Source organism: Bombus flavifrons, chromosome 16, assembly GCF_040668555.2.
Source record: "Bombus flavifrons isolate JBK064 chromosome 16, iyBomFlav1_principal, whole genome shotgun sequence".
NCBI classification, from domain to species: Eukaryota; Metazoa; Arthropoda; class Insecta; order Hymenoptera; family Apidae; genus Bombus; species Bombus flavifrons.
This window is the reverse complement of record NC_138457.1, coordinates 7555487-7582739: the sequence shown is the minus strand read 5'-3', so window position 1 is coordinate 7582739 and position 27253 is coordinate 7555487. Positions and strand designations below refer to the sequence as shown.

Here is a 27253-nt window from a genome sequence, read left to right as displayed (position 1 = left end):
AACCGTGTGTTTCCTAATTTAATTTAAAATTCCATAAAATTTTTAGGTAACAATTGTTTAATGGGTAGGCGATGGAAATGTATACTATTTTCTAAATGTTATAAAGAATTATAATTTAGAATTATATAAAAAGTATAAAAATTGTGATTAAAATTATGCTTATAGAAAGTGTAAAAATTAAAGTCACAATTCTGCAAAAACTTCATCAAACAGGGTACATGTCACGATAATTTATTTACATTTTAAAAAAACGCACAGCTACAAAGTCATACAAGCGATGATGCGCTCGCTAATTAGCCAGCCTTACAAATTAAATACCCTGGGCCGTTTGACAAAAGCTTAAAAATATTACACAGTACGTTCTGTCGCAGTAGTCAGTCTATAATTCATGAAGAGAGTGTTACAGCTATTCAATGAAAATCTTTTGATCAAAAATTAATTATCAAAGCTTCAGTTCACCCATAAAATAAATATTTACAATAGGATATTTGAAAACCTTCTGGTTTCCCAGTTTTATTTTATTTTCTTTTTGTCTGGGTTAACTCCAGAAAAAATGATATTTTTATTATAACGATTTTTTATAAGCATAGATTACAGAATGTTCTCTTAATTTATTTGACATTTTGGATTGTTTAATTTGAAATTCTTATTTTGTCAAATATCTTTTACATTCTGATTGGAATTAATTTTTTCCCAAGATGCACATGGTGCATTCTCTAATGTATTAGATAAATAGCATAGGACGCAATTGATGCATTATCAGCCACGATTATATTTTAAAAAATAGAAACAGCAATACACGTACGTCAATTACATCTATAAACGTCTCTCTTCTGTCGTTTTTCTTCCAAATGAAGATATAAAAAAATAAATCTCACTTGAATGTGTCTCTCGTAAATTCTGTTCTTAATATATACAACTCATTTTTATTTAACAAAATTAACTTCCTGAATTTGATTAATTATTAGTAATTTTTGTAGAGGTACCATTTCAATTCTCTATGATATGTCGCTTGAAATAATTCTCATTAAGAAGAAAATGAAGAGAAGTGTATATTCACACGATTCACTAATTCTTAATAATCATCTTTAACAATTTCCTCATGCCATTCACTATGACTTATGTCACATACAATTCACTTTCCAATTTTTCAACAAAAAATCTTCAAATTCCAGATTTCCATCCATCATTCTTCCTCAATATCCACTCAATCAGACATCAGTAAATTATTAATTAACATTTCATAGATATCTTACAATGTCTCTAGAAATTACAAAATTTGATGGCCATGCTGCTCGAGTAAAGAAGTTTATTGAAACATTCAGAATGTTAATCAGATCAAGTTTTACGCTGTGCTCATCATCTTCATCCATTACTCTAATCAAATTTCTAATTGAAAGTTGAACGATTGAGTCATTAGATTAATATCAGGTTGTCCATTTTTCATGATCCACAGAAGCTCACAGCTCATCTTCATGGTCTGAATGGAACTTTGAAGCTTTTGTCCAAGGTTCAGGAGTCCAGAGAGGCTCCATGGTCAGACAGCTGTTCTGAAATCGCAAACTAGTATTGTTTCCACCAAATTATTCGGGTCATCTACAACAATACTTTTTTCTGAACATGGAACACTAATTGGAACATAGAGTTTTCATTGTTATATTGGTTTTTGGGAATTTAACAGAAATACACCTACACAAACATTTTGGAAGAAACATTTGCACAAAGAATAGAAAAACAATTGAAGACATTGAAGTTATATGGATGAAACAAATTGAAAGAGAAGAATCGACTGCTTGTAATATCGTTGACACAGTTTCTATCTTTTAACTTTATTTACTAAATGAGACAATGTGTTCGTTAATTAATCTAGAGGTTCTTTTACAACAATAAAAAGCTATTGTAGTTAAATGTAAAAGCAAGTGAGATTGAGAAACGGACTGGTTTGTACAAACTGAGAATTTCAAAGCAATTATGAGCTACACGTCATGCAAATTATTTACACAAAGAGCGAACAATTATGCTAACTATATGCACGCGAAGAACTAAATTGTGAGAGGAGTGTTTAAGAGACAGAGTAGTTTCTGATTGATAGAGTCTAATATATTTCCAAACACTAATGTATTATGGCAACAGCAAATATTGAAATTAATAGAAAACTCCAAATTTTAGCAGTTTGAAGAAGTTTTACGAAACACGACAGAGCATAAAGCAATTCAAAAGAAGTGAGAGAAATGAGGAAGAGCCAGGAAGAGCTAAAACCAAAAGATTCTCCCGAAAATTTAAGGAGAATGCAAAGAAATCTAAGCATAAGAAGAGTTTCAAAACACTTGAAAAATCCCAGTAGAACTTTCAAAATCTCAAAAGAACCGGGGAAAACGAATGAGAACCGAAGAGAGCTGGGGAGAGTCGGGAAGTGCTGGGAAGAGCCGGGGAGAGCGAAGAAGAACCAAAACTAAGAAATTCTACAAAAATTCATGGATATTATAAAGCGATGCAAATTGGAGGAAAACTCGAGAGAACTCAAGAGAACTCAAGAGAACCAAATACAGTTAAAAGAAAGCCTTAAAAGAACCATGGTGCCCGAAGGAGAGCCAGGGGGAGATAGAAGTAAGAAAATGAAACTTTAAAGAACTTTACGAAAAGTGCAATAGTGTAAAAAGTAGCCTTAAAAGCTTTAAAGAGTCCAGGAATGACCAGTGGAACTTAAAAAATTCTAAAAGAACTAAGTATCATCGAGGGAGAGTTAGGAAGAGCCAAGAAGATATCTCAAGTTTACAGACCCATTAATCTTCGTAAATAACAAAAATTCGACTCAAGGACAAAAAGTTCCATCGAGATCCAGTGGTAATTCGATTGGATAGAAGAAATGAAACCAACCAAAAAAACAACCCAAAGAAAACAACAAGGTTAATTACTTCATTGATAATATTTAAAAGAATTCCAGAAGAAACAATTGAAGAGATAAAATTGAATACATCCAAAGGAAGTGTATATAATGGTGTAAGTTCATCAGCAGCTTGAAGAAGAAACCTAATAGAGCTTCCTTTAATTAGGATGATGTAAGTGGTGACATAGAAGAGAAGATGCAACAGTATATGCTTCCGTGTCTGCGTGTTTTTACCTACTGGTACGATGTTGCGAGGAGGATCAACCTTCGATGTTGGTAATGATCTAAGTGCGGATTGGCGAAGTTTCCTCGATCATTACTCACTCGGCAGGTCGGTCCGGTGGTGGAGTATTTCCACCTCGACAGCACAGTCTTATCCATCCGCTGGGTCTCATCTCCTCTTCCTCCATCTCGATCACTGCACGTATTAACAATCATTATTCCATCACTTTCTTTTCGTTCTTCGATCTTCTGCCCCTCAATGAATAAGATTTCTTGAGGTGAAGAAATTTTCTGCTATCTCTGCCTTGTAAAACTTTTGGCTAATTTTCTCGTTCATAATAGATGAGAATAATTATAATATAGGAACTCAGTAATTAAATTACTAAACGATGACTGTTAGGAAATGATATTAGTAAAAGGGAGATCACATATTATTGAAATAATTGTGTGTCAGTTTATTTAAAAAAAAAAAACAAGTGATTTTTCTCCGAATTATTTCGTACTTTAGTTGTTAAATGGTGAATTAATGAATTATTTAATTGCCAATAATTTTTTATTGTATTTAGTATTTAGCAAATGATATTTTGTGTTTATGTGTGTATTTCTCAAATATTAGACTTTTGCTAATTTACAAACGAAATATCAATATGTGTACCTATATGTTAACAAATGTTTCAAATGAAATGTAACCAAATGTGACGTGATAATATAATTTGAGAAATCGCTTATCAAATAATTTCACCTGAACAATTTAATTTAATTTTGTTTGCCAAATATCTTATTTCTATAATACCCACACTCTCGCTATACGATAGTATTTAAATTATTAATCCAAATATTAATTATTATAAATATAATATAAATATTATTATAAATAGTAATTAATCCAAATACAAATATTTCATTTCGACAGTTTCTTATGCTTGAAATTCAATAGTAAATATATTAATTAATTCAAAGGCAAATATTTTATTTAAATAATTCACCGAATTATAATAATTAAGTCAAAGTATAAGTAACGATAATAATTAAGTCAAAGTGAATCACGGAACATTATCGTCGATTACAATTTGCACAGTTTGGATAATTGCAGTTGCAATTTGCCGATGAATTGTCAAACACGGTTTGAACAAAGGGTAAATTTGGCCCATACAAACGAACGATCCAAAACACGGTTCGTTGGATTTGCTTTATATTTGTTTACGATAAACACTGCTTTGTCAAAAATTTTTCAAGAATTCTCCAATCGTCAGATTCCCCTGTATTTAATTAATTAATAATTTATTCCCTCCTTGCTACATGTTAATAAATAGATATTTTTAAGTTAATAAGATCGTAATATAATTTGTTAATTAATTTATCAATTAAATGCATGAATGTATGGAATAATGAGAACAAATATTCGATCATTTTGGAATATCGTAAATCATGTGAGAAAGCTCATTTCAATTTTATTTTATCAGAGTGTTATACGTAGAATGTCCCTTCAAACTAGTATCTTGATATTTCTTCTAATATTTTAATAGATTATTCTCCTGTCAAACAGATGTTTGTTTATTAGCATAGAATTGTAAATATTAACATACTCTGATAAATGGAAAATATATCCTGGTATTATCCGGCTTACCTTGTATCAAATAATAAATCATCATTTCTAATTACACGTCTTTAGTTTAATTTATTTTATAAAGAATTATATGCAATGCTAGGAAAATTGTAATTCATTGGATTATATTTTTGTAAGTGGGATTAATCAAACTTAGGAGAATTGTAAGTTGACCAAGAATTTTCAAAAGCATTTCTACTTAAATCTCATGAAAGCCAGGAATTTATAAGAGAAACTCAGATGATTTACAATTCATAAATATTTAATAAATTCATTAATTCACTCACCCGACGCGATTCTTTGGGGTTGACAACCACTGAATGTCGACTGTCTTCTTGCTTGTAAGTCAGTTCCTCTTAGAGAAAGGTAGACAGAAATAGTTTTGTCCAGAGCGAGCCTCACCTGTGTGTACCAGACAATAATTGACCCTTAATCGTATCACTAAACCGACCATTCACTTACTGCAATGCATATTTGAATAATTTAATTAAGAGTAGGGTGGAATGTGATTACAACCTAAATTCCACGCTTGATAAATCCAGACTAACGTTTACGCGCTACTGTGCCTCCCTCACCTTAGAGTAATTTATTTCTCAGCCTAAATCGAGCTTTGGATATATTAGCGCTCTGCGAATTCGAAACGCCGTGTTTTTGTATGAATTGTTCGAAGATGAACTATAGTCTCCGGTTTGTCGTAATTTACTTTTGGAATATTAGGAAGTTTTTGATTCGTTTTTGATGTAAATTACTATATTTAATGTTAATAGATTAAAAATTGGATATTTGATATTAGTTGTGATTCAATTTTGGAACATTGGAAGGTGGTTGATCAATTTTGTATATTAAATTTAGTATAAGATTAAAACATAAAGTATATAGTAACTTATCAGAAAAAATCATTAATAACAATTTATTAGTTTTAGTCTTGGAGCTTAGTTTTGGTACTCCCAAGAATGTCCTGTCTTCTTCCTTGTTTCTTCCCATAATTTAATCACTTTAGGGTTTTAATCTACTGATTATATTATACTATATGTATAATATACTATATTCCATTTGAAACAAAAGAAGACTGAAATAGAGAAATTTGTTCATTTTTAAGTTCAATTGTCTCACCTCGCCGTTTAAGAAGCAGTACAGTGTTGCGATGAAGAGACCTTGAAAGGATTGAAGGAAATGCGTAGAGTAAGACCACAAGGCGAATTTCTTCACGTTGTGCAGGGGTACCTCGATCATGAAGAGCACGTTGGTGATGCCTAGTAAAGGCAGAAGCACCACAGCTGCCCTCACAGCTTTCCTGTAAGAAAGAAATTAGCAAAGGATGTTAGAATTATTTTTGTAATTCAGCAAAATATATTTTTTCGGAGATCAGAATTTGTATTATTTTACCATTATTCATAAAATATCGAAGTAATACGTTAATTGTTATTTGTATATTTTAGCATTACACGATTCCTCGATATTACATTATATTTAATAATAATTAATTAATAATTATATGTATTATTAATACGTATTATATGTATAAATATTAACATTTTCATATTTAATTTAAATAATTTAATTTAATATTACAACATTGGATGTAATATTACATTATATTGCTATATAATGTTTTCCCTCCCCTATATTTAATTATCTAAATTCAATTATTTTCTTTACCCACTATTTTCCTACTTTTAATTAAAAAGTTGTGAGTATAGTGTAAACACGTTGACCCAGCCTTCGTGAAGTCTAATTAAATATCCTTGTTCTTTTTTGCTTGATAAGATTGGACAACTCGTTGTATCTTAGCTACTTTATCTTCTGCTTGTGACACTTACTTCGTTTTTAGAAAAAGTTACTGTCGTATGAGTTACTTACAAGACTTGTTCGATTTCGCTGGTGTGACTCTGTCGAAGTTTCACCACAAGCACTCTGACGATGTTCAGCAGAAACAGAAAATTGAGCTGAAGGAACAAAATCAATACAAAGATTTCTATAGTTTCCTGTATCTAGCCATTGTTGCAAATTAAAATGTATCTTTCCAAATTGATATTACTCACCAATATCACTGCAAATCTAGGTCCCTCTAGGATCCAAAAGTAGGAAGACAGATTGTATCCAGACCAGCATCTGGTAAATCTGATACAAGCACCATAAACAATTCTTATTTGACAAACTTCTACCAAGAACTGATGATGAATTGGAGATCCAAGTATTAAATACAACATTATATTATACTAATTTACATAATATATTTTCATTATATATTTTACATATAGAAAAATTGGCTCTTGTTTAAACAATTTATCAACTATTTAAAGCAAGTGTATTTAATTACTATCTTCTTTGTAAAAATATGAAAAAGTTTACATGGACAATTTTCTCTACAGCTGAGAAAATTTAAGATTTAGTTGAAGATTGAATAGATTTCTACACCATTCCATAATGGATGCAATCTCATCTGAAAGTGGTATTCAATAAATCTGTCATGGTGTCTAACTAAATGAAGGGAAACTTTAGGTAGATGCACTTAGAGGATGAGTTTTACAATCTTAATCACCCATAGCTGAATTTCATGTAGCTATAGCTTCATTTCCTATAGACGTGGCAATCTCCGACTTACTTCGACTTTGGATGGTAATAGAAGGCGGTGATGATGGCCCACACTAGCGTCATTATGACGGGACATCCCCATCCGATGAACCGATACATCCTGTAGTATGAGTTTTCTTGGAACACCGTTACTGGAACAGTAAATAAAAGACGGTGTGATTATTTGATAGTATTTCACTTAAACTTTTGATTCCTATAACATAGCAGGACTTTGTAACATGGAAAATTTATTGGGATTAGGTAACTAGGTCAGTTACTTGGAAATTGTTTCAGATGTCTTAGTAGATATACAAAGTGTTTTATCAACTCCACTTATCCCAAAATACTTAATATTTAAAATTACTTACAATTATTTAATATTTATCTTGCAAGATAAATACACTAGTTAAAATCACTACTTTAATATTTCATAAAACCTACTTAGAAATTTAAGAAGAAACCTTAGAGTATTTTTTAATAAAAAATTTAGTAACTTAAAGGAGATTGCTATTGGCATCTATGGTATTAATTTTGAATTACAGAATTAGCAGGAGACTGAATATAAGATAATAATCATTGGTATTTTCTCTTTTCATTGTAACTTTCTAATAAAGTTTCATACGACCAATAATTATGTAAATTTCATTTCTTATTTATGTCTATAGAAAGTCCTTATAAAGTTTAGCTAGAAAAAGACTAGAACATCTTGTACATACAAGATGCTATGCTGTTTTTACACTCCTAAACGAACTCCAAATTTGTTATCAGTATTACAAACATTTTCCCTAAAATATAGAAAATCTTTAGTTTGAATGAAGATATTTTATTTCACAAAAAGTTTTCAATCTTAAATTCAAGTTGTTAAAATTGGTAAGATTCCAAATTTAATAGCAAACAAGTGGAATAAGTTTTTACTGAACCAACGTGATCAAGCTAAAAATAGAAGAATAATTGGAAAGGAAAGATATGAATTTCCTATTAGGAACAAGAACTTGAGAGCAAACAATTTTTTAATTAGAACTGAATCGTCTTAGAGCCACGAAAGCTTGGTGAAATATTTGTTCTTCGGTTTCTGTGTTGATAATGTAAAGGAAATTTTGAAGAATAAACGTCGGTTCACTTACCAGTGACCATATTATGCAAGAACAGTCCCTCTATGAACATCCACATGAACATAGCGGTTTTGGTGTACTCCAAAAGGGCGTAGCTGGCCTCACAGAGCACAGGCTTTAAGAAAAAGGAGTTTCGAAAGTAGATTTTAACACTAGACTGTCTTTGACGTCTGTTAATTATAAATTTAACTTGTCACTTGGATCTCTTTCAATTTCTTTAATTTCTTGGAAATAACAATTATTGCTACATAATAATTAATTAGGATATTACTAATTAAGATACTAATATGATAATTTCTTTCTTTTTAATGTTTCATTTCTGTTGGAAATAAATTATATTGTATTCTTATTTGGAAAAATTAAAGTTAATTTATCTGAAACTGATTTGTCTTTATTAAATCTCAATTTTATTAATCATAGAAATTTCTGTCTGATTAATAACTTGAACCAATATATAAAATATCTTACAACTATAGATTAACTCTTCTACTACTATTGATAAATTGTCTTTCACTTAAATTATCTAATAATAATTACATAATGTTTAATAAATATTACTATTTCAGATAATTATATTTCTGATGAAAGAATAGATGTACAACCTCAGATTATTGATATATATATAATTATATAGAAAAAGGAACGTTTTTTATTAATAAACGTTCTTGATTTTACTTTGTTTCTTAATACTGAAGCTTTAAAAGTACAATAGTTGAGCTCCTGACAACGAGTAACACGGCATGCCAGCTGCTGCATGCACAGCGGGTTGCTCGCTGTCAGGCGCCCAAGCGTTATATCTTTAGAGCTTTATTACTGGAAAATGGAGACAGATTGGACGTGTGTTTATAGAAGAAAAATGTACCTCGTTCATATAAAGTTTCTTAATATATAATCGCTCACAAAGTTCTACACACACTTTTGTCATACAATTATTTACAGTTATCTACCAATATGAAATATTTTTGAATTTGCTCAGTATATTTTGAGATGGAATTACTTTAGAAATTATAAAACCTCCAATTCTGCGAAGATTGTAGATCATTATTAATGTCTACAGAAAAGCTACAAGTTTACTAACATAATATTAAATCTACACTTTTATAACTTCATGCAAGTACAACAAGTATATGTAAATATGTACATTTTTGTGTCTTCTTACTTCTTAAAAAAAGCATAATAGATTGTTGCCGTTCTTTAAATGCATATATGTTTCAGAAAATGTTCAATTAATTTTATACCAAAGAAATTGCTGAAGATAATGTTCTTGTTGCAATTCAAATTTATATGTAATATAATAATAATAATATTTTTCAAATTTAAGGATTTATTCCAAATTTTAGACGATGAATGTAGACGTTTATGACTAATTGTGTATCAGTATAGGTGGAAAACAATGACAATTCTATAGTCAAATATATATCAAATGTAAGGGATATATAATCTCTTATATCTCATGGTATATTAATTAATCAATACGTTGACAAGTACAGTTTGGAAGCAACTATTTGTTAGTCAACTACAAGCACTTACGGTGTTTCCAATGCCATGTTGAATACCATAAGTCTTCCTCCTGAGGACCTCAATGTCTATGTACAGTGTTAATCTAATCAAGACCTGAACAACCATGGCGACGAACAGATTCTTGTGTATCCTGGTCCTTGTGTTTCTCAGGGACCTAGATTGGCATGAATATTATCATCTCAGTTCTACGTAATTTATTTCCATTTTTATGTGGCATTGTTAACAAGAAAGGTGCTGGAATCTTTGTGTTTTGTTTGTAAATAAATGGCTTTTCAGTATCTCGGAAACCGTGTGACACTATCAAGGTTTCATTACATTAATCATAAAGCTCTGGCAAGGACTTAACCTAATTCCCTCCAACAGCTGTATTTCCCATCTTTCTGCTGAGATTAATTATTATTTATATAATTGTGCTATCTTGATATTTGGCATTAAGATAAATGGAAAACAGAAATAGCTTAGTATCAGCTATAATTAGAATAAGAAGATATACTATTGGGTTTGGCAACTAAGTGATTGCGGATTTGGTCATTAGGTGGTAATGACCAAACCCATAGTTGGTCTTTGAGGTTTCTTCTATTCTTGAGGTTTATTCTATTCTTCTATTCTTGTTATTTGTATTGAGCTCCAATTGATTTTTTTAAATTTTCAAAATAAATATCTATTTTAATTTTATTATACTTTGACGATAAAATTACCTTTTAAATGGCAGAATATTAGCTCGTATTTACGGTAAAAAAAATATTTTTTTTATTCTTTTATTCATAGAAAACTTTGCCTAATTTCCACATTTTAGAAGTATATTACGTTTATTTACATTGGCTTTCAATCGATTTCTTTCAAATCTCCAAAATACGTATTTCAATTTCACTATAGGTTTATAATAAAATAGCGATTGAAATATTACTTAATAATATTACCTTTTAGCTAGACAAATTTTAATATGATGAACAATTTACCTAAAACGACAGAATATGGCAAGCGAAGCAAGCAAAGCTACTAGAGAGATGCTTAAACCAACGAATTCCAACGTTCGAGTCTTTTCAGCTATGTCCAGCTTCATCTGAAAAACAAAGAAAAGGTACAACCGATAAAAAAAGTTAATTCTCATTAGCTATTTTACACAAATTATTACGCGTCTCCAGTTTTTACGTTTTTCCACTCGTTTTATTATCCAATAGCTACACGACTCTTTTCCATCATTTGATTCTTTTTAATCTTATCTAACAGAAAGCTCCTGGATATTTATACTGTGATCAATGACAGTTTTATTTTTGCAATACAACGAAATAAAAAAATATATCAATCTTTTATCTGTAGATTATCACGTCAATTCAATTTTTTAATTTTCATTTACAATAAATAAAAAAAATAGAGGAAAATAATTTTTTAATGTTAGAAACATATTATTTGAAATTCATTTAAAAAAAAATTGTGTTCCAACGCTGCTCATGTATCTGACTATATTTAAAATTATTTGCTTTTAGATAATTTGATTATATCTAAAATAATTTGTGTTTGAACGCCCCTAATGTATTTCATTAATGTTCATCTTTGAACATTAATATTTGGCTTTACCATCTAAATGGATACAATTCAGATTCTTATTTAATCCATTTAATTCGAATTTCAGCTGATAATAATCCAGCTTTTAAGACACTCACGTTACCCTCGACGGTGTTGGTGTAAACTTTTCCATGCAGCCGGAGCATTTCTGGTGTCAAACAAGTTGTGTAGTTTGCCCAGCCGTGCGAGTATTCCTCGTTATTCGTCCCATTCTGACCCTCCCATCGACCATTGTAACCGCACTTCTTCTCCACCGATTCTAAACAAACAGCACACTCAATTTAACAAGTGCGAGCTTCCCTGATGGTATCAGTGCTGCGGTGCAGTGTTGGTTGTACTGTTTTGCACTGTGTTGTAGCGTTATACAAAACCTAAGAAAGACAAATCGATTTACTATCTTGTCTAATTTGGCCAATTAAACTGTTTGATTAGTAATTAACCAAAATGTCTCACTTGGCTGGAATCAAACAAGCTCTAACTATCAACATTTGTCTAACTAATCCTGAACAAGTTTGAGAATTATTTAGCGCGATAAACGGGAACGTTGAGTTTTGGAAATTGATTTAATCCTTTCGCTTCGGCAGTCTAGCCCGCCGAAGTACTGTCACTGAACGGAAATGCGCGCCAGAAATGCGCACAGTGTGCGTAGTTGCTGTATATACGTTTACCTAAGTTTTAAATAACAATAATTCTTGTAAGAACCGTATATGAAATATCGTTTCACTGTCAATGGATTTAACAGATTTTTTAGCACGAAATAGTATACGATCGCTTGGATGTTTGAAATATATTGCTTAAAACGTTTTGATGTTTCAACAATGAGTAACTTATAAGAAGTGATTAATCCAATATATCAATAAAATCAACAGAAAATGTTCTGTCGATAACGAAAAAATATATTATTGACTACAGATGGCACTGGTGCATGCCCGATGTATGGGGTACCGAACCCATAATTCGTCGCGTGGTTGCCGCTTATAAGCGGCGCTCGTACCCACTGGTCATTTCGCGGGCGCCGTCTATAAGCGGCACTGGATTTGTGCTATTTTTGAAGCAATATATTTTACGTATAATTAATTATAATTCTTATTCTTATTTTGTAAACTAATATTTATTAATATTAATATATTATTAATAATAGCACGTTATTGTATTAATTACAATTTATTGTCATTAATATAAATTATTGACCATTAAAGTATTCAATTCAATTTAATGCGTTTAATTTTTAATTTATGAGAAAACCGAATAAATTCAATTCATAAATCTTGTTTTATTGCTAGGAAACATTTTCCTTTTTTGACAAATTGTATTTTACCTTTGAGTTTCGTAAAAGAAATTGATGTAAATCGGGTTGCCCGCTCGTCTAATTAATTACGTTTATTTATGTTTAACATCTGCGAATTATTTTGCAAATTTTATTATTTCCAATTCCAATTACTTTGCAAATGTTACAGAATGTTTGGCTGCTTGGTCTCTAATAAAATTTGCGAAATATTTAGCAAATGCAACGCTGTCGGTAAATGTGAATTAAATTGGTGAACTACCGACACAATTTCCACCAATGCATAGTAAATTGCTCGTCGTCAGGCGTCCAAAGAAAAACAAGAACTCAAAAATTCCAAAAATTCAAACGTAAAATACAGATTGCAAGGAAAGAAAGATATTTTATTATGATAAAAAAAGAATAAACCAATTAATAACATAATAATAATTATTTTCAATATGTACTCGTATACTAAATAATTAAACATCCAAATATATTATAAAATACACAAATATATTGTGATCTCTACAAATTATTTCACTGTTTAATCCTTAACAATTATTAATAACAATTATTATAGTAATAACTATAACAATTACTGACAATTGGTAGAAGTTGCAAAATGATAATAATTGCTAAGGACCGAGCAGTGAAATAATTTACAAAACTCCCATAATGATTTTAATTAACCATACAGTTCTAAATTGCAGTTAACAAAACTTTACCAAAAATCAAAACAACAAATGTAAATTAAATAAGGAATTTGCTACGCCAATAGTAATAATTTGAACATTCTGATGTCTCTAAAATTTTCCAAGAAATTCCCATTTCACTTGCAATCCGATTTAACAACTTATAAAAATAAAATAAAACAAAGATACGAAGATTTTGAGTACTATTTGGATTACGTTGGTTGAAATTCATGGAAATATTAGAGACTGAAATAGGGATGTATGTCGTGGGTTATTCTAGTCTCGCACATGAAAGTAAACGGATTCGCAACACCATGAATCGGGGGATGATCCACAATTCCAGAACGCGAATGCTGGAGGAGCTTATTTCCAGTACGTGTCTCGATAAACCGGTGCAATTTCGCACGATAGTTAATATTCTAGTAAGTATCGGAAACCGAAGGCATTACATGATATAGTTTTATTCGGTTTCTTTAACGTCTGCTAAGAGAAGAAAGAGAAGAAACAGAGCGACGATACATGAAAACGAAGTTAAGCATGAATATCCCACAAACTCGAGTACATCTGAAGAATAAAAGAAGAAGTACGAATTGTTATGTTCTTATAATGAACATACAGGGTGTCCGGCTACAGATGTAGGAAAATGTAAGGAGCGATTCTTGAAGCTAAAATAAGATGAAAATCAAGAATAAAAAAATTGCGTTTTCGGCTTTGTTTTTTAGTTATCGTCAATTAAAAATTGACCGAAAGATCCCTGTACGCATGCAACCCTCCTTACACGAACGAATGTAGGTCAGCCTACGCACGGAGATCCTCAAATCGAACGATACACATGGGTTGAATAAACTGGGTGGAATGAGATTAAACACCCTGTATAATGTTCCGTTTATAATGAACATTTACAGATTGGCTTTAACAACTGGGACAAGCCATAGCTTGTAAATAAAATAGTAGAAGATAAAAAAGATTTCATTAGGGAAATATAAATGAAACAAATTTTAAAAGGAAACTTTATTCATAAACGTATTAAAAAATTTAATATAATCTCTGTTTGTCATACGTGACTATTGTGAGGCGTGGCTTGCCCGAATAAACCCGTGCGCGCCCTAATTTGTTAGATTAACAGATCGTTGAAACGAAAAATAAAATACATATCTCAAACAGAAATATTCTCTAAATTTCCCGGAAAGAAAGAATTTCTGATGTTTGAAGAGAGCTGAGAGAGTTTGAAGATTTTCGAAAAAATTTTCTAGCATTTCAAGAATGATCAGCAATCGGAAGTGAGATCTTTGAGCCTCTAGCATTCACCTTTTTAATCGTCCTTGTCTTTATGGAAGCATTTATGGAGGCATTCGTTCTCTGATTTTGCCTGTTTAATGCCAAGATTACGCGTGAATTTTGTCCGCTGAAGTAGGAACTATGTGTTCCAAATTAAACCACGTTAAAACTTTTAACGTAATCGTGGCCATATACAGATAGAGTGAGCTGAAAAAAATGTGATTATATAGAAGAGAAAGAGGAATGAGAAGAGGAAGTTAAGCTATATTTAATTGTAGTTCGTTATTCAAATAAAGATATAATGAAAAACCTTCCAGGAATTAAATTCTCGTTGTGGAATTTATTTTTGTTTCAAATTAAATTGAAGTATCGTTTTCTACGATTTCAAGCATACCAGCATCAAATTTTATATAAAAATTGTATATTCTGAAATTTATTATCAATTGATCGGGTGAAAATTAAAGTAGAATTTTATAAAATTCGAAACGCCAAAAATTACATCATTTTCATGGCAGATTTGTATTCAACTAAAAGCGGTTATTTTCCAAGTTAATAGAAAAACCTTCTTATATTAAATAATCAAAAACAATGGGAGGATACTACAACAAGGTATCAATTAAACAATAAGAAGTTGAATTTCATTTTTAAATTTGAGATTAAAATTAATTCATAAAATTTCATTAATTTTATGTAAATTTAAAAACAATATTTAAAAACAATATTTAAATAAATTTAAAAATAAAATTCATATCAAATTTATATTGAATTTAAATGAATCTAAAAATGAAATTCATATAAAATTCATATTAAATTTATATAAATTGAAAAGGAAATTTTATTTAAGTAAAATTTAATTTTATAACATTATCAATGCATTTTATTAATTTTCTGTGTAAATAAAATTAAGTTTCTGAATAAAATTGAATTTTGTAAACAAGCCACGATAATCCCAAGAATAAATTTCTTTTGAAAACTCAAATATGACGTTATGAAAAATGGCATTCTTCTGATTGGTAAAGAAAAAAATCATTTACTAACTGATAAAATTCGCAAGCATTTTCTGTATCTTAAATATTGCAATAATTATCTTCAGAATATCGTAGTGATGCATAATACCTGTATTGATTTTTGAGGCATAACCACATGCCAACCCCGTGATAGAAGATTTCTCAAACTAGGAGCTTCAATAAACACGAATATCTATAAAAGAATGGAACCAGATGCTATCGGAAAACCACTTGCTTTATGAGTGCAGGAGATTTGAAACACAGTTGCACAGGGACAAAAATACGGACTTCGCCCAAGTACAACTTTGAGGTCTCAGAATCGCGTTAAAAATACTCTCAAATACTTAGAAGAAGCCCAAATATACTATGGAATCTAACAGCAAGAAGATATAGAGAACAACCGAGGCATAGCTATCGCTAATGATCCTGTCGATGCGACATTAAAATCAAAGGAAAGAAAAAAAAAAGAAACTGTGTAAACAAGAGATTCAAAAGCTTCACTAATGATCAGAGAAGTATCCAGAATCGAAGAATGGTTTGTCTTTCTCGTCTGCTCGCTAGGTATTCATTTCAGTTGAAAAGTGGCAAAGCCCCGCCCACCAGCCAGCTGGCATTTAAACGGACATGGAAATTCAATGTAGCCACTTTTCCAAGTGATTCTAGAAAAGGAGAGAAAAAAGCCACGACAAAAAAAAAAAAGGAATTACACGTCGAAGAAAATAAGCAGTAGCATTCTTCTCCGCGTTGATAATACCTACTCCCCTTCTTTCCAATCGAAGAACGAATCTGAAAGCGGATATTCCGTAGAAATAAATCGTTCCATCGTATCGTTGGCTGTATGTTCGCATTTCTACGTGAGATCTTGGAGAACAGAAGTTTTTCTTATTTGAAAATCTGTTGGAAACAGTTCATACTGTTGCTTGCGATTGTTATTAAATTATTATTAAGTTATTATATTCCTTTGAGTTAATTGAACAGGAATTTTTGAATATTGATATGAATTATGGAAATACGATTTCAATTGAAAATGTCGCGATTGTAAATTGAGGTTAGAAATATATGGAGAAGATGAGGTTAGAAATGATCAAAAGAATATTAGAAAATGATCTTGTTTATGAAGCTTTGGACTAAACTGAATAAAAACTGAACTGAAATTGCAGCTGGATATACTGCAAATTCAGATTAGTGGCGTTTAAAGATTGAAATTAGAAAATTAAGATCGAAAGTGTTTAAGGGTCTGAAAGTAGAAATTCAAAATAACATTGGAAATATTGTAAATGCAGGTTAGGAAAAGTCTGGAAAGGATAAGGTTAAAAATTATTAGAGAATTGGATTAATGATATTCAAGAAACTCAAAATTGAATCTGAGTGCATTACAAATTAAGATTAGAAATATTGAAATATTGGGATTGGAGTATCTAAGAAATTTTAGGTTGTAAGTACGAAATCAAATTGTGTGAATTGAGGTTAGAAGTTGATACTGGGTTATGGAATAGTAGGGAAACCAAACTTAGATTGCAAACCACGATTGTAATGAGAAATGCAATATAATGAGCAATGGAAATACCAGAATTTGAAATTGGAAATGTTCGTGCAACATGAGAGCAGACGTAAGCTTGTAACGAAGATACATCATAATTTGGGATGACAATTATTTAGGAAATTGAAAATGGAATTAGCAACACTACAAATGGAAATATTTACGCAAATTGAAATATAAAGATAGATCGAATGTACAGATAAAGTGAAAGATAAAGAATAGAATATGTGAAATACGTCTCAAGAAGATAAAACAATATTCCAAGAAATTCACGTCCACGAAGACGAAGTTTAGTTTCAAGTGAATGCGCAGAAGATGCTGAAGAGAATTTAAAACATAAGAAAGAGAGATCAGAAATACTTGTAAAATACATGTGTCAGAATATTTCAAGAAAGTCACGTCCAAGTCAAGAAAAATTGTTAAGTATTTGAAAAATATGATCTTAATTTAAGAATAACTAAGAAATAGAATTAAAAGTATGTGGAAAAGGGACAAGCGAGAATACTTCACAAAGTTAAGCAACCACGAAGATTCGTATTTAGGAAGAAGAAAGATCTAAAAATATATAGATCAAAAATATAATAAAGAAACCTACTAAAAAATCAAAACTTTGTAGAAACTATGGAGCAGAATATTCTCTACAATTCACATCCAAGCCAAAAACTCAAATTTTGGAAGAAGAAGAGAAAGAAGAAGCTGAAAGTATAACACAGAATTAATAAAAAGGACATTCAAACCTAAAGCTTTCTGAAAATCACAAACAAGAATATTTTACAAAATCCATCTTCGATCCTAAAAATTTAGGTGTTGGAAGAAGGAAAAAAAGAAACAAAAAGATTATAAAAAATCAAATACCATAGATTCCCCAAAATCCTCATCATCTCCAAAGATACAGATCCTGGAAGGACCACTTCATCCCAATTTAACCCACTTACGAATCCCAGAAACGTGGCGTATATAGTTCGAGGACGTAGTCATTCAAAAAAAAAAAAAAAAAAAAAAAAGAAAAAGTAAGAAAATAAAAAACAGGAAAGCGAGAAAAGGAAGACGCGCAGAGAAAAGAAATTTTCGTGGATTAACGACAGATGTGACCCGTTGTTGTCGTTCTTCTATTCTCTACGGTGTACCCGATTCAACTTCGCTACTGCGCTGAATACAACCTGACCTGCATGCAAATTCCTCGTGTTGTTACAATACGAAAATCCGTCAGGGGACTTGCAAGTATACCAGCTCGCTGTATTACGTAGAGTTCGGTGTTGGATCACTGGGAATCATTCGCTTCGTTTCTTGTTTCACAGATTCGTCTCAGTGCGAAATTTATCTTCTGCCGTTATCTTCTTCGAGATTTATTTTTATAGAACTCGATCCTAGATCGGATTGTCTGCATCGGATATTTTAAACGACATTTTTTGCTCGGGTTTAGGTGGAAGCCTTCGGTAAATTGAGCGAGACGCATTTTTTCTTGGAAAGTCTAATGATTGAAGGTTTTCATTCTTGGAATCGTAAATTTTAATCCTCCATTGTAGCATTTTTAAATTGCATATAGCTTCGTAAAACAAACATATTTAAATATTTGTAGACATCTTTTCTCAATACGCATATGCAACCGGTAAATAAGATATACAGAAACATTTCTTCGGTATAACATATGGGACCCACACTAGGGATGGACATTTTGTAAAGAGTATTTTTTGTCTTATATATGTAACAAGTACATGATTCATTTCTGTTCATTTTTTGGTAAAATGAAATTAAATGTAAATTTTTAAGCGCCCGACAGTAGGCAACCAGCAAAGCCGCCGAGATTGCATTGGAAGACGGGATGCTAGTGCTCAGGCGCGTCAAATTGCGATGTCTGTAGTTATCTTTGTTAATTTGCACATTTCTGGGTACATTTCTTCATATTAAAAATGGTAGAAGATTTCAAAATCTGTTAATACCAAATTGCAAAATTATTTTTTGTGTAAAATACGAATAAAAACTGGTATTACTAAAATCGTAATGATTCTAGTATACTGTTTGTTTAATAAAACCATCTTGAATAAAGCAGAAGATAAAAATTTCTAGATTGGAAAATCTTTTTCCCGTAAAATACGAATGTAAGAGTTACTTAAACTATGTGTTCCTAACCTATACGCAACCACACGGTCGAAATTGCTATTACCATTTCATCGCATCAATATGAGGATTTACGTTCAGTACATTTGTAATTTGGCTCTATATATAACTCAAACCTAATTGCATCGGAAAGCTGTTTAATCAAGGGATGTTCCTTGAACAGATATAACGGTTCATAACCTAAATCTGATTGCATGATACAGCTGTTTAACATCGGTCTACATTAACTAGAGGATATATCGTGAATCAGTAAAATGATTTTCGAAATCTAACCCCAATCTAATCTACGCACACAGGTGTTTAAACAGACAGTACTTTGCGAATCAGCATAACGATTCTTAGATTAAACCAGATTGGAAACCAATGCAAACCTAACCGAGTTATATATATAGTGTAGAGCGACCTATTACAATCGTAATTCAATATATTATATCGTCCTAACCTATCGGTCGTTATTATTAGCGGACGCTAGAATTATTACTTCGAAGAATGGGGAAACGAAGAAGGAGAAATTTTTATGGAACCATGCATGAGGAACCGAAATTTTTGTTTTGGTTACAATTCTCAGATCAGTTAGTACATCTCTTGTAAATCATTTGTTTGGCCCTATATCGATTCCAGTTATCCTAGAATCGATTTTTGTATCAATTTTGCAATAATTGAAATCTTACGTCGCTAAGAAAATATTTAGTTTCATTATAAAGCGGTTTGTACGACGGAAGTGGACGAATTGTACCTAAACATATTTCAGACTTGAAGGTTAGGATTGCATTTGTTTAACTTCCTACTTAAGGTCTATTTTAGGAAGAAACTTGACAAGGAACCATACGTTTTATACATTTATAGAGAATTTAATACAAAAATCTAATCTGTGACAATATTTTTGTTCAATAAATATTATATGTTTAATATTATTCATATATTATATTATATGTATATTTAGGGCCGGTCTCCTTTAACCGGAGTCGTGTCGTAAGCTGACGACATCGATTCCTATCCGGGATTCGCTGACACGGGCAGCTTACTTGAACTTGCCACCCGGTCTCCGCAATACATTTCCGTTTCCACGGCGCGACAATAACAAGCAGACAGTGCGAATGAGAACCAGGGAACTCCCGATACTCGACCCACTTCGTCGCATTTTCATTGCACTCGATAACGCTGTCACATGTTACTGCCACTAACCGTCCGACAAACCCACTTTAACTGTCTTTTTCCATTCTCTTTAACAATAATTCTATTCTCCGCTGATTGAACTAACCTTACAAATTTCGTCGATGTCTTTGGGGGGAAGTATTATATATACAAATTGATTCACATTTTATGGAAATTTATAAAAAGCTAAAATTCTTTGGAATGTAAAGGATTTTTATATAGGATTAATGGAGATAACCTTAAATTTTAAATTTGTCAGCGTTTTTTACGTTTTTTAGAAATTTATATAAAGTTAAAGTATACCTAGAAAAAATGGCGGTCTAAATCAGAATACCAACTTAAACTTATCTTCTCTTAAAGTTTGCAGAAGGACGAAGAAACGAAGAAAAGCAAGCAAAGGGGAATAATCATGGGTTAAGTAACAACGATTTAGGTTAGAAGTACTTAAGAGAGACTCTTTAAATTCGTTTTACATTTGGGACGCCGTCTATTTAGGGAGCTTTTCCATAAGGATTATGAACTTGACTCAGGAACTTGGTTCTTCTTTGATTAGAATTTAGTACGAACGTTTGGGAATTTCTGATCGCCGATGTGAACTCGTCAACATTCTTCCGCCAACGTTCTGCCATGCAAATGCGCCTTTAGCCACCGTGGAATTTCAAGGTTTTAATTCAACGAGCTGGATTAAAAAGTCAATAACACCGAAAAGCATTCAACTTTCTCAAAGCCTGGCCAACGACGTTAATTACATCTGAAATAATGACAAACTAGTTGAAAGTTAAAAATACTTCAATCGACATGGTGCTTATTAAACTTCTTATTAAAAAACTATTCAAACTATTAAATTATTCAATTAATTAATACTAACTGTAGTTTCTCAGGTCTACCTGGTATTTATTGGAAACGTTTATTCGTTCTTTATTTACTTCTTCCACGTAATCATCACCTATTGCATCCTCTACGTATCTCTTACGTTTTCTGCGTTTAATTATTTTTATTAAGTTTTCTGATTTCCAAATCCTCCAATGGGAATTTATATTTGATTCTTCTTTCATTCGTTAGTTTATCGTAATTGCCTATGATGTTCGTTAGTAATAGGTTAGTAACATTCCCAAGTTACACGTTGTAGAAGCTTTTTACATTTTGTCTAATGTGACGTAATGTGTGTATATTCCGATTTAGATTCCTCGTATAAGTCTGTTATTCTTGCGTATCTGTTCTTGTACAGTGTAGTAGTTCGGTATAAGCATCGGTAACTTACCAAGCTACCTACTTCATTACCAGTCCGCCTTTTTCTTTTATAGTCAAATGTTGGAAACGAAGCTTAAGGCATCTCGCACTTGGTTAGTCTCCTGATTCTTTCTCGAACTCTGAATGCATTTTGTACCGACTTTTTTGTGCACGGTGTACTTTCTGTACCTACGTTGAAGGCCTTACAGAGGAAACGAAGCTTAAGCGATTAAGAATAAATCTGCATTATTCATTTAGAGTTTTCGTCCACATCTGAAGCTCCTTTTCTCATGGAAAATGCATTTCATTTGTCTTTCCAGGGATTAAGCAACGAAAAATAGTCTAAATTATTCTCCTGAAATTTTCTTTCGTTTTCTCACTGATCTTCTCATGCGGAATATCTCCCATTTTTCTTCTCACGTTTAATGACTCATTGGAAACAAAGCTTACGTCATTTAAGAATACACTATATTATTCCTCTGGCATTTTCTTCCATTCTTGATGTTCCTTTTCAGTAGGTTGCTCATATAGAATACTTTTTTATTTTTCTCCCTGCAGTCTCTCATTTAAAAACCCGACTTAACCTCTTAAAGAGCACTGACACATTCCACGTACAACAGTAGAATTAATTCTCTTTCAGTTCAAACAGTCCAGCGGTTTATTGTCAGATGAATATTAATCTTGCAAATCCAACTTTATCTGGTTTGTAACAATTATTGGAAATACAAATTTTAAAGTCGTCCTATATTTAATATTATACTTCAAAGTATAGGAACTGTACCTTTCCATTCTGTATTACAACAGAAGAAAGAAAGAACAGAAATTTGTCTCTGTCATATTATGAAAGATTTTAAAAGAATAATATAAAATCCTTAAAAGAATAATATAGAAAATATTTCCTATAATCCTTAATACAAGAAATGTAACTTCTAATTCTACATCATAGAAAAAAATAGGGATTTATTTCACTGGCACTATGCAAAAAGTTGACTTTTGAAAAACAATTTCCTATAATATAGGAAAATATTATTATCTATAATCCTTCAAAGCATAACAAATTTATTTTATAATGTTGCATCATAGAAAAAAAGATAGAAATTTGTTTCTATGGTAAACTGAATGATTTTAATTTTGAAAAAAGTTTTAACTCTTTTTTAATTAGTATGCGAATATTATAACACATACAATGTTGTGCAAATACTATTTGTAGCCACTGTGTGTATAAATCTTAGAAAAATACTCATTGATTAACAATCAACATATCACCATGTTCCCACCAAACCTGATTTCTATCTTCAAAACATATTTGGAAATTCCATACATATAAATTCTAATTACATTATTACTCGATATTCTCTTCACTCACTTTCCTTCTACCTACGTTCCAGCTTTACATCTATACACACAGTGTATACCAGCCCAGGTAACGAGCAATTTAAATGTGCATTCATCAAACGGTGACACGTGTATATACTTACTGGTTGCGTCGAATACATCTTCGAATGGGCATTTCTGTTTGGTCGTCGTAGATGCTTTGGTCGGTGGCCAGCAGAGCAAAGAGTCCCAGACCGGTTCACACCACAGCTCTGTAAAATGAAACAGAAACGGATACGTGAACCACATTACTGTCACACCGTGTTTCCTCGTACTGGACCGCGTGTCGCTGCTTCATACAATTTTGAAACTGACTACCTAACTGATATACGAGATTGGTTGCTCTTTGAATTTCATTTGCAGCTTTCGTATGCGGAACGAGCCACCGAAATATCCCAGGGAACATACGTCTCTATATTTCCTAGCATACAGAGTGTCTCGGCTAAATTGGGTCTCCTTAATATCTAGCTGATGCGTGAATGACCAAACTGTTACATTACATTACATTACTGTTACGTTATTTCACATTAAAATAGTTAACTTCTAAGTGGAACAGATACTGAGAAGAAATTGCAGATAGATACGGAAATTTAGAATTTAGAGCACATGGTAGGAGGGTGCAGGTTACTGGAATTAGTAGAGAAGAGATAGTCAAAGACGAAGGAGAAGATAAGTCTGTAGATATTGAGATGATATTGAGAGAAGAGTGGGGACAAATACGGAAATTTAAAGTTCAGACCACGTGATAGCAGAGTGTAGGTTTCTAGAAATTGGGCAGTTAATAGAGAAGAGATAGTCAACGAAGAAGGAAGATATAAGTCTGTAAACTGGGTGAAGAAATTGGAGAAGAAGAAGAAGAAAAGAGCGAAGAGAAGAGAGATATTTGCAACGTTTTTAGTTAAGTAGACTAATTCGATTGACTAATTAGTTATTAGTGATGTTTGTAGATTGGAAATATATATTTGACAAGACTGTAGGCAGTATTATCCTTTACATACACGTTACTTTGTTAAATAATTTGATTACCCATTGTACTGCTTACACATGAGAAACATCTCAGGGCAAAGCTGCTTCATTTGAACTTCGCACCTGCACACTGTAGCCTACTTCCTTAACGCCATCCTGAAGCTAAGCGTTTCAGGCCTCATTTTGTCCACTTTGATTGATCGATCAAGTTAAACGACTTCTGGTCAGATCTTGGAAGTTGAACAGTTTGATCAGTCAAGAGAAATATCGATCAGTGTACATGGAGATAATGGGATTTGAAACCGTCAGTTCCAGGTCTACCCTGAAGAAGTGGACTGCAATGTGTACGGAAGGTTCGTGCGAAATGGAAGTGCAAAGTGCAAGTGTAATATTGTAGTTGCACAATTGCTTCTGGAAAAACCAATACCATGACAGCTTACCAGAGTGAAGATTTGAAATGTAAAATTCTCGAGACAAAGTTACACAATTTCAAGGAGCACATGTAATGGTGGAAGGAATTTTTTCTCAAGTCTACCTCACTCGCCTCTTGAAATAATTTATCTTCGTCATGAGAATCCTCTTACGCGATTACAAGCGAGCCAGATATTTAGACGATCACATTTACGTAGCTCAGACACTCTGTATATCGATTGATTCCCTATAGATGGAATTTCTTTCTTTATGGTATTTTTTTATTGATAGAATTCCGTTTTTAACCTGCTTTCGATGCGTTTATTCAACTGTGTAATTATTTTTTGAAATTTTCGTTGATACGCGTATGATTTCTTCTTTGAATTTCATATCAAGGTTTTTTATTTAAATTTCAAACGTGAATTTGAATATTATGCTAAAATCTTCAATTTGCTATCTGATTTTCAAACTAAGCTATCTACCTGCGATTTACAGTTCGGGTTTCGTATTAAAATTTCTAATTTACAATCGTATAATCCCCTTTTGCGGTTCCTGTTTCACGTGCATCATTCCACCTTTGAATTTCAGCTTAAGGTTTCTCGTTTGTAATCCGAATTATATACTAAAGCTTCCATTTTACAGTTTCAATTTCGAGCTAAAGTTTCTACGTGCAACCTACAGTTTAAATTTTGTATTAATATTTCTAATTTACAATTACTGTATCGTTTTACATTTTACAATTTTTACTTCGTATGCACGACTTCTTTTATTAAGGTCTTCAGTTCAATATTTTGACCTCTGTACCGTTTCTTCCCACTTATTATACTTGTAACTTAGCATAATATTCTATCAGTACTTACCTCCATCTGGAGGCTGAAAGTCCTTATACTTGTCGCTGCAGAACTCCTGCGTGCTATTGCCAATGGCATTACCGATGCCCATGTTTCCTTTAATTGTCCATTTTCACTTGCTTTTGCCTCTACATGCTCCTCATCCATACAACTTCAACGAACACGCCCATACGACACACAGCAAATATACTCTGTTCTCGGGTTTCTTCATCTCTCGTCATCGGAAACCATTTTCTCCAACACGAAACGTAATCGAATTCGGCTATTCAATCGAATATCCCCGCGGCCACGCTGTTCCTGTCTTCTCTATCGCTTGCACGGGCGAATTCTGGCTGGCTGAATCCTTTATCTCGTGCAGAGGAACGCTGACAAAGGCAAAAGGAATTTCTTCTAAACCGATGAACGCTGCACGTTTAAGCTGCCTCTTCGTAACTAGGATCCACGTCGCTTACCCAGCACCAGGACTTTTTTATTCTCCAGTTATACTCGTCGCTGAACGCTTTGTCGCTTTCTCTTGATAACTAATCGCTTCTGTGATAATAGGGAAGAGTTTGGTAGCGTTTGGAGTATCTTTGACCACGCTGGCTACTGATCTTTGTTCTGAAGAAGTATGTTATGTCTTTTTGAAGATATCGATTCTGTAGACTCCTTGAAATGTTATATTTCAGCAATAATGGGACGAACAGAGAACAATTCAGTGGCGATTGTAGTGTGTTTGACGATGTTGATTACTTCTCTTCTTTGTTCTGAGGAGATTATGACACATCCAAGTGGCTTTCTGCAGATGCTTCTCAATACTGATTTACATTATATATATTGGCAATGACAGAAAGAACGTAGGAGTTAGTAATGGTTTGAGCGTGTTTGATGATAATGATCGCTTCTCCTCTTTGTTCTGAGGAGATTATGACACATCCAAGTGGCTTTCTGCAGATGCTTCTCAATATTGATTTACATTTTATATATTGGCAATGACAGAAAGAACGTAGAAGGAGTTAGTAATGGTTTGAGCGTGTTTGACAATAATGATCGCTTCTCCTCTTTGTTCTGAGGAGATTATGACACATCCGAGTGGCTTTCTGCAGATGCTTCTCAATATTGATTTACATTTTATATATTGGCAATGACAGAAAGAACGTAGAAGGAGTTAGTAATGGTTTGAGCGTGTTTGACGATAATGAAAGCTTCTCTTCTTTGCTCTGAGGAGGCTATGTGAGCTTCGAGCCACTTTATGGGGATACTGATTCCGTAGATCTCTTTAAATTTTATATATCAGCAATAATGGAAAGAAGGAAGAAGAGTTAATAGTGGTTTGAGTATGCTTGACATCGTTTGTTGCTTCTCTTCTTTGTTCTGACAAAGTTTTATGAATATCAAGTCGCTTTTTGCAGATAACGATGCTGTAGATTCCTTTGAATTTAATATCGACAATAATAGAAAGAATATAGAAGAGATTAGTAGTGGTTAGAATATGTTTGACGTGATTGGTTCCTTCTCTTCTTTCTTCTGAGCAAGTTATGTGAGGTTCCAGTGTGATGGTTTTAAAACATTGCTTCTATATATCTCTTTAAATTTCATGTATTGACAAAATTGAGGATTGTTCGTTAGGGGTTGCACTATGTTAGCCACATTGATTCCTCTTCCAACACCTTGGAAACCATTTGGAAACAATATCTATATATTTGTTGTATATTGGTATATCATTATATTAGTTTGGATTTTGTATATTAATTATGTCGCAGTGCAGACTGGTTCTCCCTTGAGTATTTTTATTTAGATTCCTGATGTAAATACTTCAAGAAATGGGACGTAAAGAAATACTTCTATGAAAGGATGATGGATGAAAAATTGCATGGAATGCAAGCTTTCTGCGGTA

General features: G+C 32.2%; 1 protein-coding gene across 7 annotated transcripts; it reads right to left on the bottom strand.

Moving 5' to 3' along the window:
- Positions 1–72: 72 nt before the first annotated feature.
- On the bottom strand, positions 73–26926 carry Pdfr (Pigment-dispersing factor receptor). Of its 7 annotated transcripts, none has more exons than XR_011175321.1 (13): positions 25387–26926; positions 23254–23361; positions 11587–11747; positions 10882–10985; positions 9932–10076; positions 8414–8516; positions 7321–7441; positions 6758–6836; positions 6576–6661; positions 5829–6009; positions 5003–5117; positions 3122–3305; positions 73–1550 (listed from the first exon to the last, which is right to left on the bottom strand). XR_011175321.1 is itself a non-coding variant. In XM_069129366.1 (13 exons), the coding sequence occupies exons 1-13, from the start codon at positions 25466–25468 to the stop codon at positions 1538–1540; spliced, it is 1392 nt and encodes a 463-aa protein (XP_068985467.1). In that variant the 5' UTR covers positions 25469–26926; the 3' UTR covers positions 73–1537. The 7 variants fall into 7 exon arrangements, 3 of the variants coding, with proteins under 3 accessions (XP_068985467.1, XP_068985468.1, XP_068985466.1); XR_011175322.1 differs by having other exon boundaries at positions 73–1545; XR_011175323.1 differs by having other exon boundaries at positions 3126–3305.
- Between the last annotated feature and the right edge of the window lie 327 nt (positions 26927–27253).

Bases quoted from the DNA above. Each gene is read 5' to 3' on its own strand.
- Pdfr (XM_069129365.1), bottom strand. From the start codon at position 25,468: ATGGGCATCGGTAATGCCATTGGCAATAGCACGCAGGAGTTCTGCAGC. The intron at 23,362-25,386 runs GTAAGTACTGAT...TTCATTTTACAG, and splicing joins CTTTCAGCCTCCAGATGGAG to AGCTGTGGTGTGAACCGGTC. The intron at 6,837-7,320 runs GTAAGTCGGAGA...TGCTTGTATCAG, and splicing joins TATTACCATCCAAAGTCGAA to ATTTACCAGATGCTGGTCTG.